The sequence below is a fragment of the Cuculus canorus genome, chromosome 1 (genome assembly GCF_017976375.1).
Source record: "Cuculus canorus isolate bCucCan1 chromosome 1, bCucCan1.pri, whole genome shotgun sequence".
Classification (NCBI taxonomy): domain Eukaryota; kingdom Metazoa; phylum Chordata; class Aves; order Cuculiformes; family Cuculidae; genus Cuculus; species Cuculus canorus.
Genome location: NC_071401.1, coordinates 29,033,575 through 29,053,094, shown reverse-complemented (window position 1 = coordinate 29,053,094; position 19,520 = coordinate 29,033,575). Strand labels below are relative to the sequence as shown.

Below are 19,520 nucleotides of genomic sequence, written 5' to 3'. Positions count from 1 at the left end.
TGTTTGTTGGCCTCTCTCAAGGTTTAATAAGTTGTGACAGTCAATTCACTGTCTTCCAGTAGTCCTTGCAAGCTGTTCATTTAAAAAATGAAACATTAAATTCCAAGAATCAAGGTTTCCAAGCAACCAAACCCTGCAAACAAAACTATTGTACATGGTATTTACATCTTTGTTGCCTGGGAAGCCTGTTGCCGCTCCACACCTCACTCCAAACACTTGCTAAAAGCACTGAATGGCCCTTGCAGCGGCAGATGACTTGCAGTTTAGGAAAGATCAAGTCACAAACACGTAAATCAGACAGTTACAGTTCTTGAGTGGCTGAGGTAGCGATGAGTAGCCAAGAGATTATTGTTCTCAACGTAGGAGGTGTGAGGTTTGTAACCCGGGCTTCTAGCTTGCAGCAGTTCCCTGAGTCCAGGCTAGCACGGATGTTGAACGATGATGACAGGGAATTTAAGCTGGTGAAAGGAGAGTTTTTTGTGGACAGAGATGGAACTTTATTTAGTTACATCATGGACTTCTTAAGGACTCTCCAGGTCTCCTTACCTACTGATTTCTCAGACTATCAGAGGCTGCAGAGAGAAGCAGAATTCTATGGGCTTTACCCTCTGGCTGACCTTCTGAGCCAGGAACACTTGCTGAAGCCAAGGCTGGAGATATTGGAAGTGTGTTTTTCTCTCCAAGAGATGCAAGCGTTTTTCCGAATCTTTGGTTCCTGCAGTGCCACTGTTGAGGCGCTAGCTGAACGGATCACTGTGTTTACAGGGCAGCAGTCAGGACAGAGCTGGAACAGCCCTTTTCCTTCTCAGAAGCCACTCGTTCCACATCCTTTGGAAAGGCCTTCTCATCATGACATGGTTCTTCGCTGTGGTTCTGACTATGCTGGTGACCAGTTTGTGACCAGGTACTCTCCCTAGGGCTAATTCTCATTATGGAAATGTCTGTGTGACTTCTAGTTCATGAAGGACACACTACGTGATAGCAAAGCTCCTTGTGAAGAAATTGTTGGGACAGCTGTCTGAAAGCAAAGCAATATGTTTCCTTCTTTCTGGTAGTTTAGTGTTGTCTTTTTCCAGTTGTGAAATTTCCAGTTTAGTTTAGAATCATAGAATCAGAATGGTTTGGGTTTGAAGGGACCTTAAAGACCATCTAGTTCCTCCCCACCTACTTGCCATGGGCAGGGACACCTGTAATTTCTGTTACAGGGATTTGCCTGTTCTTCAGCTTTCTAAAATACTGTTCTCTCTGTTTGGTTTTGAGTTCTGTGGGTCTTTCTCTTTTTCTGTCTTTTCCTCTTTGCTTGCTCTGCTTTAGAATTTCGTGACATCAGTGACCTTCTAGAAAGCTGGAAAAACAGAAGGTAAAATGAAGCAAGGGAAGCAAAATAAATAAGGAATGAGGTCCTGGAGAAATCTGAAATCTCCGCTAGCTCATAGTCCAAAAGACTTTCATGTCGAAAAGAGGGAGAAAAGAATAGCTAAACAGAGTTGGCTGAGCACCAGTGGAGCTGAGATTGTAATTCAGGGACAGGAAACTCTTTGTAGAGCCTTTTACTGGGGAGGAGGGAGAAGGGGTAGATTATTTACTATGTGCTACAGAGTGGCTTTTCTTTGAATTCAGAGCCAGGTTCTGTTTTTATTAAGATTACTGTATATCGGTGATTTTGTGATAGCAGTATCGTATTCTAATGACAACTCACATTTTTTAAAGAAGCTCTTGCTGGATGTCTCTATTGTATGGAGACACATTCTTACTGCATAAGAAAATGCAACCTAATTTGTTTTCTGTGGCTGTTAGAACATCTGGAATTCTATGGAAATTTCATTTAAGTATTTCCAAAAGGATTTTTCTCTGTGAATCAACACAGCAGTCCTTTGATTATTAAACAAAATGTTTATCTTCTAGCTTTCTTTAGCTGAGCAAGTAGAAGAAAAACTACTTTGCATTTGCAAAGCAGCATATATTTATACACCAAACCCTCATTTTATAATGTATCACTAATTTTAATGGACTAACAATTGGTTGAGTGGGTTACGGCAACTTAAATAATGGGAAAAATATTTCTGATTCTGTCCTTTATTTCTTCAGACTTGGTAAAAATTTTCCTTTCCAGATCAATAGAAAAGCTTATCTTGAGTAACGACTCAAGTAGAGTTTGATTATGTTGCCTGCTGAGTTTCTGTTGACTTGGTCCTTGTGGTGCCATGGACCCTTTTGCCTTTTTTCGTGCTTTCAATGACTGTTTGGTGTACTTTCTGCAGCCTGTGGAACAGTTTCACCCCTGTCAGCTTCTGCATTTTGTAATAGTATTTTTACCTGACTTCTGTTCCTCAAAATGCCTGGATAGACTCTTAAACTGTACTTTATATCAAGTAAAATCATTCGAGGCGATGTGAAAATGATTTCGTACTTGTTCTCACAAAACTTGCTGTACAAGGTAACTTTGCAATAAATGTCACTGTTTGTAAGAGAGTTCCTGTGTCATGGCAAGTGTTGCTATTGGGGTGAATGTGGTTTCTCTGTCTTTTCCATCATCTCCTCTTAACCTGGAAAACTGTTGCAGCGCTCTATAGAGCATGCATTCTCCTCCATGGAACGAAATGAGATGGAGGTTGTAGCTATTCCTTAGGAAAGCAAGTTTTGGTGTGGGGATGAAAGATAAGTGCATCCTTTTTAACACGGCACTGGACAGGCTGAGAATTGCTGTTCTTATAACAAGGGAAAGACTTAAACTGTCCTCAAAGGAGGAAAAGAATATCCAGAACCTTGGTTGCTATAAATTGTGCTGACTTGCATCATCTGAGGACCTGGTTTGTTTCAAACAAAATTGATTCCATCCTTCAAGAAGTAATAAAGTGCCTTGTAACTGTTTTTTTCTGGTTTTAGGTATGTTTCCATAAAGCCTGATAACAGAAAGCTGATTAACGGTACTAATGTGCTAGGCCTGCTCCTTGACATGTTACTCAAAGATGGATTTCGCCTCATAAGCACCAGGATGGTCTCCAGTGAAGAAAAAGTGGAATGCTACTGTTTTGAAAGGACAAAGAGGCCCACAGGCCTCACCCTCACTGTGCACCAAACCCCAGGGAGCTCCGGGGCTTCAGGGGCAACAAGAAGCCAAGCGCAGAAAGGGAAATAAAGCCTTTTCCTTTCGTCTTTTGAAGGTGGAAGGAGGGTGTGTCAGCAGTAGTGGCCTTTTTTTGTTTGAAACTATTGAGGGAAGTTACAAACAAACTATTTTTTTTTGTTTTGAAGTATTTAGAAAAAACAATTCCTTTCCTGCCTTTTACCGCTCCACCCTCTTCAACTCTAAAAGGAGAGACACAGAGTCAGTGCTGGTTTTGTGGACCAGATTCCAGCATTTTCAAAGGTGCCTTTTTGTCTTTTCTGTAACTAAACTTTATAGAATCATATAATTGCTTGGTTGGAAAAGACCATTGAGTCCAACCGTACCTGTCCACAATAAGAACTGGCGAAAAATCAGCCCTTCCTTCTAGAAAATCTTTCTGCTCTGTGCTGATCTGTAAGTAGATTTTAAATACGTGATAATAAGTGAAGAAATAGCAGCTTGAAACAAATGTCATCCGGACAGTTTGGAGAAGTTGGCTGGAGGAGGAACGCGAGCTTCAGTGATTGAGTAGTGCTTCTACTTTCAAAAGATACACATAACACTAGTTCTCTTCCTGTGAGCTGAAAGTAACATAAGGGACAACCCAAATCCTATCGCTGTGTGGCTCTAGACATGAGAAGCTTTGGGAAGCCACCACCAGTGTCCATTAAATAATGTGTTATCATCTCTTGCAGAATACTCTGTCCTTTCTTCACACTCTGACGGTCTTAAGCTGCTTTTCAATGCTGAGAGATAAATGACAATGGTCTTTGTGAACAAAAGGTCAGTTAATTTTTAGAGCTTTGACCACAAAAATAATGAAAATGTGATAAACTGTCCTTTGGAGGGAAGAGAGAGTACCAGTTTAAACAAAACAGTACAAAGGGGGTTGCTTCTTAAGTGTGTTTAGGTGGAAGGCTTGGCAGAAGTGGCTTTAAAAGCCTTGGGACTGTTAACTGCACAATTCCTTGTGAAAATGCCAACATCAGCTCAGGTAGAAGGAGAGGTGAGTTAACAAGGCTTTATAAATTAAGAATCTTTTGCCCTTCCTTCAAGACAGGGAAAGAAGGTAGCAATAATTTCAAGGACTTGTTATTTGAATCTGATTTTTGTTGCTGATAAAATACCATCCTTCCAAAGTTGCAAACAACTAAGTAGAGCTCATTTGGGATTCCTCAGCTGACTGATTGGATCTAGCCTCTCATTAGCTTTAAAATGTGAATTTATTGCTTTATTTGCAGCACTTAAATGGTGGGAATCATTGGCCTGCTCCTTGCCCTTAGGAGTTTCCATGAAATGGATCTCCCCACACTGCTGGTGCCGCTATTGGACGTCTGTTTTCTTTTCACAGAATCATAGAATAGTTTGGATTGTAAGGGGTCATGAAGGTCATCTAGACCAACACCCCTGTAGTGAGCAGGGACAAACAGCTTCCTCCATAGCCTTTCCCCAGGCCAAGACAGCCCAACCAGCTCTGAAAGTATCAGCTCCAGTCTTTTGCTACCAGTGTAGTGGGTTTTAGCTTGATAGAAATCCAGAAGTTCAGCAGCAACAATGAGTTCCTCTTAGAGCTTTCTGGGTTGAGAACAATGTGATGGTGGGACTAATCTCCTGAGCTGATCGCAGGTTATGTAATATGGTAAATACTGAGGAACGTAAGCCTGGATGCTCTCAGTTCAAACAGGATTTTTTCAGTCAATGATGTCAAGGTATTCATATTTGTCTTGCTGTAAAACATTGCTTTTACAGTGAAAACCATTACTCACTGGAACAAACTCCCCAGGGATGTGGTGGAATCCACATCACTGGTGATCATCCAGTTGGACAGAGCACTAGATAATCTCACCTGGGCTCCCGTGAAAGGTTGGACCAGATGATCTTTCACGGTCCTTCCCAGCCTGGGCTGTTGGATGATTCTTTGAAGCCCTCCCGTGTCAGAAGGCGTATCTGTAGTGGAGGGCTTGGAGGCCAGACTGCAGATGGCAGCATTTGGGTGACGCAGCAGACAAGCTGTGCGGGATGGCTGTCCCAACAGGTTGCTCTGCTACAGAGACAACGCTCCTTGTTTTCTAAGTTCATTTTGAGTTCATTTCGAGTTCATTTCCAAAAAGTTCCCGTGCCTCAACAAGGGATAAAGCTGAAACACGTGAGAGGTATTGAGCGAGTCAGTGACTGTGAATGTTGTTCATGAAGAGAATTCCCAAGGACAGGAAGAAACATGAGGTGAAAGTGATAACTTGTTACAGGGAAAGGAAAAAAATAGGAGACAGTCTTTAAATGACTGCTGATAAAAGAAGTGTAAATGAAGTGAGGTGAGGTTCAGAACCCCTTCTAGTAATAAAATCAGGCTCTTTGACCACAGAAGTGAGTTTATTTTCATTGTCGTAGCAGCCACTCTGAAACTGAAGTTTGGACGTCTTTTTTTTTTTTTTTTGAAGTGAAAGAAAATATGAAATATTTTCATTTTTTTAAAAGCCCTGGAGTTCACAGAATCATAGGATCATTTGGTTGGAAAAGACCTTTGAGATCAGCGAGTCCAACTGTACCTGTCCACTACTAAACCATATTACTAAACAACTCATCTACCTGTCTTTTAAATACCTCCAAGGATGGGGACTCCACCACCTCCCTGCACAGCCTCTGCCAGTGCCTGATAATCCTTTCAGTGAAGAAAATTTTCCTGATGTCTAATCTGAACCTCCTCTGGCACAACTTGAGGCCATTCCCTCTCATCCTATCGCCTGTCTATTGGGAGAAGAGACCAACTCCCAGCCTGTTCAGATCCCTTTGCAGAGCCTCTCTGCCCTCAAGCAGATCAACACTTCTGCCCAGCTTTGTGTCATCTGCAAACTTGCTAAGGGTACATTCAATCCCCTCATCCAGGTCATTGACAAAGATATTGAACAGGACTGGACCCGGCACTGACCCCTGGGGAACACCACTTGTGACCAGCCTCCAGCTGGAGTCAACTCCATTTACCACAACACTTTGGACCCGGTCATCCCACCATTTTTTTACCCAGCAGAAGTTACGCCCGCCCAGGCCGGAAGCAGACAATTTCTCAAGCAGAATGCTGTGAGAAACGGTGTCAAAGGCTTTACTGAAGTCCAGGTACACCATATCCACAGCCTTTCCCGTTAAGTGGGTAACCTCTTCATAGAAGGTGATTCAGTTAATTTGGCAGGACCCGCTTTTCATAAGCCCATGCTGACTGGGCCTGATCACCCGGTCGTCCTATGTGTGCTGTGCACTCAAGACCTTTCCACGACCTTCCCCTGCAGAGGTCAGACTGACAGGCCTGTAGTACCCTGGATCCTCCCTCCCACCCTTCTTATGAACGGGCGTAATATCTGCCAGCGTCCAGTCAAGTGGCACTTCCCCAGTGAGCCAGGACTACCGGTAGATGATGGAAAGGGGTTTGGTGAGTGCTTCCACCATCTACCTCAAATACCCTTGGGCCCATCTGGCCCCACTGACTTGTGAATTTCTAATTGACTGAGCAGGTCTTTAACCATTTCTTCTTGGAGCTTTGTTCTGCAGGGGATCCCCTGCTCTTGCACCATCAGGATTTCCTTCTTGGAGAGCGCCCAGCCCTCTTGGGCTCCTTTGCCCTTAAGGACTGTCTCCCATGGAACTTTATCAACCAATCTTCTGAACAGTCCAAAGTCTGCCCTCTGGAAGTCCAAGGCAGCAGTTCTGCTGTTTCCCCTCCTTACTTCTGCTAGAACTGAAGATTCTATCGTCTCGTGATCACTGTGCCCCAGGCGTCCTCCAGCTGTCACATCTCCCACATGGCCTTCTCTGTTCACAAAAAACAGATCCGGTGGGGCACCTTTGCTAGTTGGCTCACTCACCAGTTGTGTCAGGAAGTTGTCTTCCACAGCCTCCAGGAACCTCCTAGACCGTTTCCTTTCTGCTGTGTTATATTTCCAGCAGACACCTGGTAAGTTGAATTCCCTCACCAGAACAAGGGCTAGTGATGGTGGGACTTCTGCCAGCAGAATTCCACCACCATGTCTGCCTTACTGGGTGTTCCACAGATTTCTACCCATAGATGCTCAACCCTATCATCACAATCGTCACCCTGCGGCGTCACTCATGCTGCCTGGCTTTGGCAAAATGAATGCTCTGTAGGTCCACTTCAGTAATGACCGATGACGGGCAACTGCTGAACACTTTCTGGTCCCCTTCATGGGCTAATTTTTATTTAGCCCAAATATCATTCTATGGATCAAATATTTTGGCTCTGGAAAAATACAGCAGTGCAAGTTCCTGTCCTTTAAAGAACCACACGTCCTTTACCTTGACCTTGTGTGGCAGCATGCTGTGAGAATCCCCAAGTTCTTCTAGCCTTTGTTCTTACTCAGCACCAAAATGAGACAAGTTGTGTCACCTTCCATCATTTTTGCACCAGCAGGGAACATAACAAGACTCGTACAGTGCTTTGGGGGTGTTTTTTTTTTAACTGATAGTTGCTTTGGTAAGTTTGGGAGCATGTCTGTGTCAATAACCCAACAGAAATTTGGTCAAAGGATCTGAGTGTTCCGTCCAGCAAAAACTAATCAGTAAGACAACAAAGACTTTTTATTGAAAATGATTTTGTATTAAGCTGGTTCCTCACAGAATAGCACCTTCCGGGATTTCTTTGTACAAAACCCAGTTATGAAGAAGTAGTGTCAAATAATTTCCCTTCTGAGGTCCCAAAGAGGCAGGGATGCAGCAGAGCAGCTTGTGTGGTGTATCATCATCATCAGAGCAGTTCATGCTGGTGCGTTGCCACTTGAAGGTTTTGGCTGTGCCAGTAAAGTGAACTTGACTGATGGGAGCCCAGATTAGCTGTAAGTCTGAATGATTTTAGAGGCCTTCTGGTCAAAACCAGATTGTGTGTTAAATGGAGTACTTTCACTCAGATCTTGGCAGGCAGTCAACTCTAATATCTCACAACACGATCTCTGCTGGACTGAGAGTGCATTGTAGGTGGCGTGGTCATGCTTTTACATACAATAGAATCAAGAGCTCTGATGGCTCATATCTAGCTCTATTTTTTATTAAATAGGAATGAGATTTTGAAACATCAAAGATATTTTTTTCCAGTGAAGTTGGAACTTGTCATCCCTGACACGATCCACTTCTTCAAGCCATTGCCAACTTTCTCAAGAGAACTCCTTTCTCCTGGGAAGGTGCAAAATCTGCTGATTTCAGTAAACTTACTGCTGTGTTTGCCTTTTTATTTTTCCTTGGATTCAACAAAAATCTGCAAACTGTGGGCCTGAGATGCTGGAAAGCGACTGCTGGGGGCAGCCCTCTCACCTCACTCACTTAGGGCGTGCAGTGAGCTCTCCTGCTACTTAACACACAAGCGGACTGCCAGAACAGTGAAGTCACTGGGAGGGAATGAAACTAAACAGTAAGGTAGCACTGTCATTCTGTCCTGCATAGACTTGCTGGATTTGCAAAAGGCAGATGATTCAAAGACACCACCTAATTTGTCCTATATTTCTTACTTTAATCACTTTTCTCTCCTTTATAGTTGGATTTCATCCTGTATTTCTGTATTCAAGACTGTCAAGGGCTTTACCAACAGAGGCTTGTGGTGCCTGTTGGATATCCAACAGGATAGAGACACCACACCTTTTCCATCCCCCTGCTCTTGCACCGTGTTGTTTCTTAGTGATTGATTAAATTTTTGTGATTTTATGTTACATTTTATGTGCTTCTTTGCACACTGGCAAATTCTCTTCAATCCTCCTTATCTCTTCTGGGGACGTGTCATTTCTTTACCACCCAGACGGTTCAATAACATGCTGATCGCAGGAAGGAGAGAGACTGACGTGAAATTCCTTCCTATTCTTTGGGTATTGATTTCAATATGACAATTCATGAGGGGTTTTGTCCTTTTAGGAGATGCAGTCACTGCACTCTTGCAGGCTCTGCAATCAGTGCTAATAAGATTGTGTGGTTGATTAAGAACAGAAGTTTAAATAAAGATATTGCCATTGATATTGTGGACTAAAAAAGACTGATGTCTCAGTGCTGGTCATAGTACTAAGAAGTACTTTACAAATAATTTCAAACCAATTTTCCTTTCCCTGCATAACTGGATCTCATGGAAACAGAAGACTCCACCCTAAGATGCAGTATATGTGGAATTAATAGTCATACGGCAAAAGAATGATTCCAGAGTAATCACATCCTGCTCTGCTTCTACAGGCTTGCAACAGGGGTAGTAACTTCTATTCTGACTTTGGAGAAACTTTTCTCCACCATGGCTGTTCCCACTTTTCACCTATTTTGGTTGGTTTCCAGTTTTCCAATGCTCAAAAATAACTCCTTTAATCTGAGCTGAGCAAGGCTGATGTGCTTTTGTCTGTCTCTGGAGGGGACAAGTCTAAGGTACATCCAACACACAGTCTGGGCAGACTCCGTTTTGATCTGCAGCTGAATCCAGAACCGGAAAGCCGCCAGAGTGGATCAGAAGTCCTGCTCGAGATCACAACGAAATGTTCATAACTTTCAATATTTTAGAAAAGATTTGATCCCAAATTGCTGAAAAGTGTTATTGAATATTCATTGGGAAACAAACTGGGAGCTATCCAAGAGGGGAGAGAGAATTATTGCCTCTTACTTCTTCCCTCCAATTTGTGCTGGACCATTGCCAAGCTTTAACTTTACAGGGTTTATTTTTATTGATTTTCAACAATAAACAGTGGGAATAGCTACAATAAAAGATTTACAGCGCATCACGAGGAAATACAGCTCCCTACCAAATATTATATTGATCTATTCCCAAATGCTACTGAAACAGCGTATAAAACTGAAACCAAGCCCAGTGATGGAGGACTTCCTCTCTCTAGTGACAGATGCGTGTGACTGTTATGTCTTCAAAAAACAATAAAAGGGAAGGAAGTGACTCTGCTTCTTTGACCATATCTTCAACAGCCCAGTTAAATCTGTCAACTCAATGTAATCCACATAAATAAAGCATTTGGGAACCAGGGGAACTGTTAGCGTGTCTGAAGATTCCCATGCTTTGAAGCTGCCTCTCCTGCTGCAGTCAGGCCATAATTACTCACAGAAGGCCTTGTTGTGACTTGTAAATGGAGGGACCAACAATGATTTGAATAGCCTGGAACCGGCCAGAGATCTGCCTGGGAGCCTGGATAGTCTCAAATGGGTGGGTGGGATGTAAATCACTAGTCATCATATAAAATACAAATAAATCTGGATTCTACTAAAAAAAAAGAAAAAAAAAAAAAGAGGGAATGCCAGTTTTCTAGACCATCATGCAGTTTCTGCTGAAACAACCCCCTGAAGTGGGATCTGGTGTGTCAATTTAAACAAAAAATCCTTCCTCCAGTTCTACTCCATTTCCAGTTCAACGCAGTGATTCGATAATTGGTGGTTTTTTTCTGGTCAAAAGGATGATGAATGTAGCCCTGAAGGTTGGAAACAGTAATGTGTAAAAGTCTGCTGTAGAGAATGAATTTAGGGCTTCGCTTTCCAAGCAAGTTTCTGCTACACCAGACGGCTAAGTGCTTGCTGAAACTGTGAAGAATTAAACATTGCAACATTGTTCCATCCAAAGTCTCCATTGGAAAAGAAAAAAAAAAAAAAAAAAAAAAGGCAATAGATTGGAAACATCAAGTCTGGGGTGTTACTAGCACTTTGGAGTCAGGAACTCAATTTTCTTTGAATTTCAAAGGCTGTTTGCAGCTTTCATTGAGGGCCTTCTGAAAAGACTCGTCTTTGGGTTTTGTTTTTGTTCCCCAGTGATAACTAAACTGAGTAATAAAATAATTGCTGACATACCGTTTTATTTACAATGCTGTGTTCAGCAATAAATAAAATGCATGCTGATCCTTCTCTCCTTTAATCTTTGTGTCTCTTTACTAATTCTTCAGCCTGCTCCTCAGCCTGGTCACTGGTGAAGGAAAAGGCTACATGATAAGGGCAGGCAGGGAACCACAGAAGAACACAATCTCACTTCTTTCTCATTACAGAGGGAGAGTTAAAGGATAAAATTAATTTGGAAAGAGTCACTGCCTTTGTGGAACTAGAGAGACACAACTTCCTGTATTGATGGGAAGACAGTTAACAGAGCTGTCAGGAATTTCGGCGCTACCGGACAAGGAGCAGTGGAAGATGCTCAGGTGCATCAGGAAGGGCATCACCAGCAGAGATATAGAAGTCATTCTCCCACTCCAGGCCGCACCTGGAGTACTGTGATCAATTTTGGTTTGTTCCCTGCTATACAAAACAGATGTGGACAGGCTGCAGAAGGTGTAGAGAAGGGCCACAAAGATGATCAGAGGACTAGGAAACCCAAGAACTGAAGTATGGCCAAGAGAACTGAATTAACTGAGTTTGTTCAGCCTTGAGAGGAGAAGGCTTAGGAGAGACCTCATTACGATGTACCAGCATGTAAAGGGTAGCTACCAAGAGGACGGAGACTCCCTTTTAACAAGGAGTCATGTGGAAAAGGCATGGGGTAATGGGTATAAGTTGCTCTTGGAGAGATTCCGACTGGATTCCAGAAGAAATTTTTTCACCATGAGAACAGCTAAACATTGGAATCATCTCCCCGGAGAAGTGGTAGATTTTTCTACAGTGGACACTTTTAAGGCTCAGCTTGGCAGGGTGCTGGGCCATCTCATTTAAACTATATATCACCTAAAAAGGTTGGACCAGATGATTCTTGAAGTCCCTTCCAACCTGGCATTCCATGATTCTATAAGCTCTTACAGGGGTGAATGAATGGGTAGATGATAGCTGCTATGGGAATGTGGAAAAGGCACAGAACACCTTTGGACATTAAGGAGACTTATTTGTTCATGAGACTGTAGGGACAGTTTTTTTCCCCTAATATGTTAGGCAAGTGGATCTGCAGAAGATCTTACATCAGTAGTTTGCATACCTGAAGCACAACATTTCTCTCTTGGAGGTGATTTCTCCCTTTACAATATGAAGTGAAACACTGCAGGATCCAGACATAAGAAGGGTTAATCCTGTTGATACCTCACATCTGGAAACAGAAGCTACGCTTTTGGTGGCCAAAGAGATAAAGTCTGAAGACTACGCTTTTGGTGGCCAAAGAGATAAACTCTGAAGACTGGAATATCAGCACTGCTTTGGCAGCACTGGGGTTATAAGCCTCCTGGATAATTACTGGATACATCCTGCTGGTGGCCTTTGTTTCAGTTCTAATTGCAGCATAGTGAATATAGTGAACCCCTGTTAGTAAGTTCCTAATCTTCCATAAACTGGAAACGGATCTTCTTCTGGAACAGACTGCTTTAGATTGTGTTTTCTCCATCTGCATCTATACAAACAGATTACAAAGCATTAAATAGCTGCTGGCACATCAGAAAACCCATCAAGAAGTCTTTATAAAGATATCCACTCCCGGGAAAGGATATCAATACAGGATGAGGGATGACGTGATTGAAAGCAGCCCTGCACAGAAGGAATTGGGGGTGCTGATTAATGAGAAGCTCAACATGAGCCGGCAATGTGTGCTGGCAGCCCAGAAGGCCAACCGTATCCTGGGCTGCATCAAAAGAAGCGTGGCCAGCAGGTCAAGGGATGGGATTCTGCCCCTCTATTCCTCTCTTGTGAGAGCTCATCTGGAATACTGTGTCCAGAGGAGGGTACAAATATGATTGGAAGGCTGGAGAACCTTCCCTATGAGGATAGGCTGAGAGTTGGGCTTGTTCAGCCTGGAGAAGAGAAGGCTCCAAGATCTTACAGCGACCTTCCAGTACCTGAAGGGGCTACAAGAAAGCTGGAGAGGGGCTACTTGTAAAGGCTTGTGGAGATAGGACAAGGGGTAATGGGCATAAATTGGAGAGGGGCAGATTTAGACTAGACATTAGGAAGAATTTCTTCACTGAGAGTGGTGAGAGTCTGAAACAGATTGCCCAGTGAAGCTGTGGATGCCCCATCCCTGGAGGTGCTCAAGGTCAGGTTGGATGGGGCCTTGGGCAGCCTGATTTAGTGGGATGTCCCTGCCCATGGCAGGGGTGTTAGAACTAGATGATCTTTAACTTCTCTTCCAACCCAAACTATTCCATGATTCTACGAAAGTTGTTATTACTATACATACTCTCTATTGCACCGTTATCTAAATTCCCTCCTAGATATCTGTGGCACTTCTTACTATTACAAATTAGTATTTGCCATTCTTAATTAATAGTACTTCATTTAGCTTGCATGGCTTCATAGTCTGGGACCCCAATTTTTTGAAAGTACCTCTTCCTGCAGCACAGAGAAAACAGAATTTTACACTCTGTCAATTTTTGCTGTTATTTGAGACAGTTAACCTTCCAGAGAAGGCTGTCCTGAGACGAAGTTCTACTCTGATGGCATTTAGCAATGGTTTAGAGGGTAAGCGTCAGGAGGATGGGGCCAGACTCTTCAATGATGTTCAGCAACAAGACAAGGGGCAATGAGTACAAGTTCGAGCACAGGAAGTTCAATCTAAACATGAGGAAAAGCTTTTTTACTGTGAAGGCAATGAAGTGCTGGGACAGGTTGCCCAGAGATTGTAGAAACTTCTCTGGAGATATTCCAAACCCACCTGGATGGGCTCCTGTGCAACCTGCTCCAGGTGAGCCTGCTTTAGCAGGGGGGGCTGGACTGGATGATCTCTAGACACCCTTCCAGCCCCTACCTATGATTCTGTGATCTAGCATTTTGTAAAACTGCCCTGACAATTGGATCTGTGAAGGCTTTGTACTCACTGGATGTAGGTAGGTAGTCAGGAGCTGCCCGTTGATGAGAAACAGATTGACTGTATTATGCTAGCTGATGACACAGCAACACAGGCTTCCTTTGAGGGCTGAAGTGGAAGGTCTGCATGACACCTCGAAGACTTGTAATTTAAGAAATGCTAATGAGAATATAGAGATATTCAGGTCTCTGTAAACTACCCTAGGGTGAAGCACATTTGACCTCTCTACCTAGTGTAGGATGACCAGCTGAAGAGAAGCTTACAGAAGAACCTTTCAGTCCTTGTCTAGTTCTGACTGTGCACAGGAACATTTTCTATTGAACTTGTATAGAAAATTCTATTGAACTTGTATTGAACTTATAGAAAACAATTTCAGTACCAGCAGAGTAGAGCACGGTTAAATCAATATCAAAGGCTCGATATCAATGGAAGTTTATAAGGCAGCAAGTCTGAGCCTGATGCGAGTGGAGTGCTGGACTGCTGTCTGCTTTCAGCTGAAAGATCCAAAGGTGATTTAGCCTTGTCAAAATTGATTTTGGTATCGTCACTAAATTCTGCTCTATCATGGATGCTGAGGGACCCTGGGACTGCAGATCATATACCGTGAAATAGTCAACATAATTCCAACTCTGCATCACTGGACAGTGTGGTGTTCTGAAGTCTGAACTATGTTTAACTTCAGAAGAATTTATGTAGGAGAAAACGAGGATCCATTTTGCAAATGTTCTGTTCCTCATCACCCTGATGGCAGCCTCAACATGTTGGGAGCCTTGCTGATGGGCCAGGGCAAGAATTGGAAACAGCAAAACAGGGCTGGTCCTTCTCAGTTTCTGCTCAGGCAAACTAGAACCAGAAGCCAGGTATCTGTAATCACTTGTGACATCGTGAGGCAAGATGTCTTGCTTGCTCAGCCTTCCTAGAAGATTCCTGTAATGCTCAAAAAGACACATAAAATGTATCTTATGCAGATAGCCTTTAGTTACACTGCTATAAAACATGTTAAGCGCCTGACTGCTAAGGGAGGACTTGCTCATTCAGTAGGTGGCATACACATTGGTATGGATTTCTTCCTAGGCTAGAGCATCTTCTCTAACAACAAAAAATAACACTAATGCTACAAGTTCTAAACCAAATCTTAACAGCAATGTAAGTGTTAATGTAAGTGTAAAAAAGTGAATCATAAAAGACCACCTGATATGTCAATGGCTAATGAAAAGCTTTATTCATAGCCATTGGCAGTCTGAAGAACACGGGGATGGCAGGATTATTGCTGATTTTGCAGACGTGGTTATTGCTTTCACAGATGCTGCTGAACAACCTTTTCCCATACAAAAGCATCAGATGGACAGTGGTTGCATGCAGTGCCTATGTACAAACACAAACACATGTGGAGAATTCCAAATACTCTCCAAAATATTTGAATCCAGAAGGTTGTTTTGGTTTTGTCTATGTAATACCAAGAGGAGGGTGAAAGAAATTAGCAAAGGTAAAGAAGCTCAATATGAATTATTTGGTTTTAATAGAGAGGGTGAAATAGAATTTCATATCCCAAGAATGTGCTTTATGGAGAATCAGAGTAGTTTCACCTGGCCTAGATGTCTCAAAGGAAGAGCCTGTTGGCAGCCTGAGAACCTTAAACACTAAAAATCACCAAGACCATGTGCTATTTTTACAAGAACTCTGAACTAAATGTAAAAAAATAGCAGTACAGTTAAGAACTTGTCACTTACCATTAAAAACATCCATTGCTCTGGACAACTGTTCATAGATAAACAGAAAAAAGGACAGTTTTAGAGGAAAGTGACTGAAGATACTTTCATGGTGTAAGGTAGTGCCTTTCTCAGGCTACCTCTTTTATGCCTGAATAAGCATAAAATAATGAGATCACAGTATCACAGCGCTGCAAGCGACCTGTGTGTTCTAAGCTACTAGAATAACCTGAACAAAATAAAAATTACAGATACTTCAAGAATCATGAGGAAGTCCAAATTTAATCCCAATTTGGAAACCGAGTAAGTAACCACTCCTCAGAGGAGGAAAAAAAGTTGTAAATTTTGTGATCAGGGTAAGGTATTTGAATATTCTTCAACTCAGAACAGGCTTCTATTGATCCTAGATTTCTTTACTGAAACTGTTGTCAAGCACTGGAACAGGCTGTCCAGGAAGGTGGTCGAGTCACCATCTCTGGAGGGGTTTTTAAAAGACAAGTAGATGTCATACTTGGGGACATGGCCCAGTGGTGGACTTGACAGGGCTGGAGCAATGGTTGGACTTGATCATCTTAAAGGTCTTTTTCAATCAAAACTATTTGGCAATTTTGGAGGGAAATTGTAAGAACAATTAATTAGAAACCAGTTTGAGGGTAGATTGAAAGAGGCAAATCCCCTTCCTGGCTGCTGAACAGCCATGAAGTTGTAAAGCTGCTAGCTACTCCCTGCTTTCTCTCTTCAGCAGCTATAAAGCAGGAACACAAAGCAGTTTAAAGCCACCTTTACCAGTGCATTCTTCAGCATAGAAACCAGAGCTTTGGCATAACGGAGGTCCAGGATGCCATTTGCAAATATTCAGTTATCTCAGTGTTCAACTACGGGAAATATAAAGTACGTCTTTAGTGAGCTTTAATGGGTATTTATCTTCATTGTATGCTCATTTTACTGTTAGTTCAGGAAACATCTTAGGAGAAGAATATGGAACTTGGAAGAAAGTGCAGTTAGTCCAATAAAAGCAAATTCCACTCCCCTTTGAAATCCTACCTGCAGCTTTCTTTCATCTGCCACCAACCTTTGAACAAAACCACTTGGCGACTTGACTTCTCTTCTTTATTAAACATATTCTTGATTTAACAAGAAAGATGGGGAACACCTGTGGGCAGCTTCCACAGGGTACTTTTTTGGAAGCAGATGTGAGCTTGAATTCCCTCAGGCTTCTGAAACTCAGCTTGTCTTTTTCCTGGGAGAGTCCCCTCACCTTGAGATTACTTCTTCAGCCAGTTTCTTAAGCTCTTCTGATGGATTTTAACAAGTCGTGACAATTTGTAAGCGGCTCTTTGGTCTGTCTCTGTCTTTCCCATTACCTCCTCTTCAAGCACAGTATCCTTACCTTCCCTTGTTTTTGCGGACTGTGGTATCTGATTACAGTCAATATTATGATGTGCCAAAGGGGAAGGGGAGAAACAAAAAAAGAGGTCTTAAGCACTCTGGGTTTCTCAGTATCATGCCAGTCTTTTGTTCTGTGCTGTAGTAGGCCAGTTCACACATCCGCTTCTCCATTACTGTCATAGCTATAGATTTTTAGCCACAAATCAAATTCTTCAAATCAGGATGCACTTTTATAACCTAGGCTATACAGAAATGATGTATGAAAGAGATCACCTCACAGCAGAAGATCCTGTACCTCTGAGATAAGAGTACCTCCTGTAAAGTTTCCTTGGGTCACCTATTTCCATCACAAATAGTGCCTTTAAAGCATAGATACATCACCAGATTCTAGAAAATCAGTACGTACAGCATCCTGTCACCACATGGATACAGTGACCATTACAAGGCAGATTTTATGCTCCCTTGTCAAATGCTTTAAAAAAAAAGTCAAAATATCCAATACATGTCCTTCAGTTTTCCAGTATTTTTAGACATCTTTTGAAGAACAAAAGTTTTCTTAACACATGGGAAAACACAAACTGGAAGTAAGCAGCTAGGTGCACTGGAAGCAACTTTAGCCACATACAAAAGAAGACATTAAAACAAAACAAACATGAATAAAATCCCCCAAGCATCTTGGTAAAACTGTACTTTGTCAAATAGCAGCAGCTTTCATAGATGTGCCCGCAAGAGAGTCCCAGTTATTAAACAAAGCTGGAGCCCGTCTGGCTAGTCGACTAACATACAAACTTGTGCTTTAAAATCTATTACCTGCATTCTTCACATAAGTTTAATTAAATAATTTGAATTAGCCAGGCTATAAATGTGATATTAAAGAATGCAATCTTAACTTTTGGCCTCAAGGACAAAGTACTGTTCTAAATTTTTACTGTGGCTCTTTAAAAATAAGCTTCTGTAAGGACATTAAGAAACTGAGTGCAGGTACTCTATGTAACCAAGCTTTCACATTTACTTTATGCACAAGGCTAAAACTTGATTCAAAGGTAATTCTTACATACGCGCCCAATTCCCCCCCAGCCATTTTCTTTATTTTTGATATGGGAATGAAAGAAAAAGCTTGTTGAGTGCAATGCAGTGCCGAACAAGGACACTTCACTTCTGGAACCTCAACAATACCACCAACAGGGGGCTGTCTGGCTACACGATGTTATCAAAGCCACAGAAAAATCCTTTTTCTGACTGTACAACCTACCAGCCACACAGCTTCCTGGTACTGGTTGGCACACAGGTAATTTAACAGATTTCATACCTCCAAAACAATATAGCTCTTTATCTTTGTCCAATGCTACTGGAAATGTCTTATTTTAGTGCCTGAAGTTTCATTACACACAGATGGGTAACATGGTTTATAGATACACATTGATAGGTCTGAAAATAACAGATATTGCTTATTGGACAACTGGGAGACTTTCACATTGTCCTGATGACAGGAAAGGTGTGTCATAGCTGTTTCCATATGCTAAGAAGCTGTATCTATGTGAACATTTCTGTGTTAGTTTCACATGTAGATACCAATCTTCTGTAGAAGGAAAGATATAGACAAAGATGTTATCCCCTTTGAGACAGGGCAGGCGAAGTCTGTCTTTAGGAGTAAACAGAAAGGAAGAATAAGGCCCTGAATATTCCTTATGTTGGTTTAAGGAATGGAAATGGACTTTAATACTGGACTGCCATTCTCAAGAGTGGAGGGGACTTTTCCTTGGTGCCAGCATATTCAGCTGGCTGAGCTTAAAAAAAACAAACCCAAAGTCCTTCAAGTGAAACCACCATGGAAACATTTGAGCCAGGCTAATATTGAAGGTAAAGGAAAACTTTGACAGTCTCAAACTTGTCTGTCTTGAGAATCACAGGACTGCAGAATCAGTCGTATATTACAGTTGACTACTGTAGCCGGTCCAGCCATACAATCCCCTTAATCTTTTCTTCAGCCTTTATTTCAATAAAACATTGAAAATACATACATCTGAGACTTTCTATTCCATAATTTATGCCTTATAGAGTTCAAATTAAGGGTTCTTTTGAGTATTTTATGAGAGATTCCAAAATGTTTTACTTTTAAAACCACTTAAAAGTGTAAAAGCTGCTGACAGAAGGTTCCTTTATAGGTAATAAAGTCACACGCTTGCACTGCAAAAAAACATAGGGAAATGTGAAACTTTCTATCTATGCCTGTTTCCTATGGCTATAAACAGCAGAAGAAAACATTACGGATATGTTAGCCCCATATCTCAACAGATGGTAAAGTAAGCCAGCCTCTAGCTACTCAGCACTGTATACTTAATCAAACTGGATAAATGCTGCTGTAATTAATTTGTTAATTTCAGAACTTTTGAATATGAGGTTCAAATTTTACATTAAGAGGCAGAAGCAATATTAGATAAATATAATTAGATTTATTAACATACAGCTATTATAAGTGAATCAAATTTGGAAAAAATATTGACAAGTTGCACCTGAGAGACATTAAATAATTTCAAACAGAAATAAGCTGTTTAATTTAGAGTGAGAAATACTCTAGTGCGTT

The 19,520-nt window shown here is 41.8% G+C and overlaps 1 protein-coding gene across 1 annotated transcript; it reads left to right on the top strand.

Annotated features, from left to right (window-relative positions):
- The first annotated feature begins 325 nt into the window (after positions 1–325).
- On the top strand, positions 326–3,154 carry KCNRG (potassium channel regulator). The gene is made up of 2 exons (XM_009568715.2): positions 326–904; positions 2,887–3,154. The coding sequence occupies exons 1-2, from the start codon at positions 330–332 to the stop codon at positions 3,137–3,139; spliced, it is 828 nt and encodes a 275-aa protein (XP_009567010.2). The 5' UTR covers positions 326–329; the 3' UTR covers positions 3,140–3,154.
- The last annotated feature ends 16,366 nt before the right edge of the window (positions 3,155–19,520 follow it).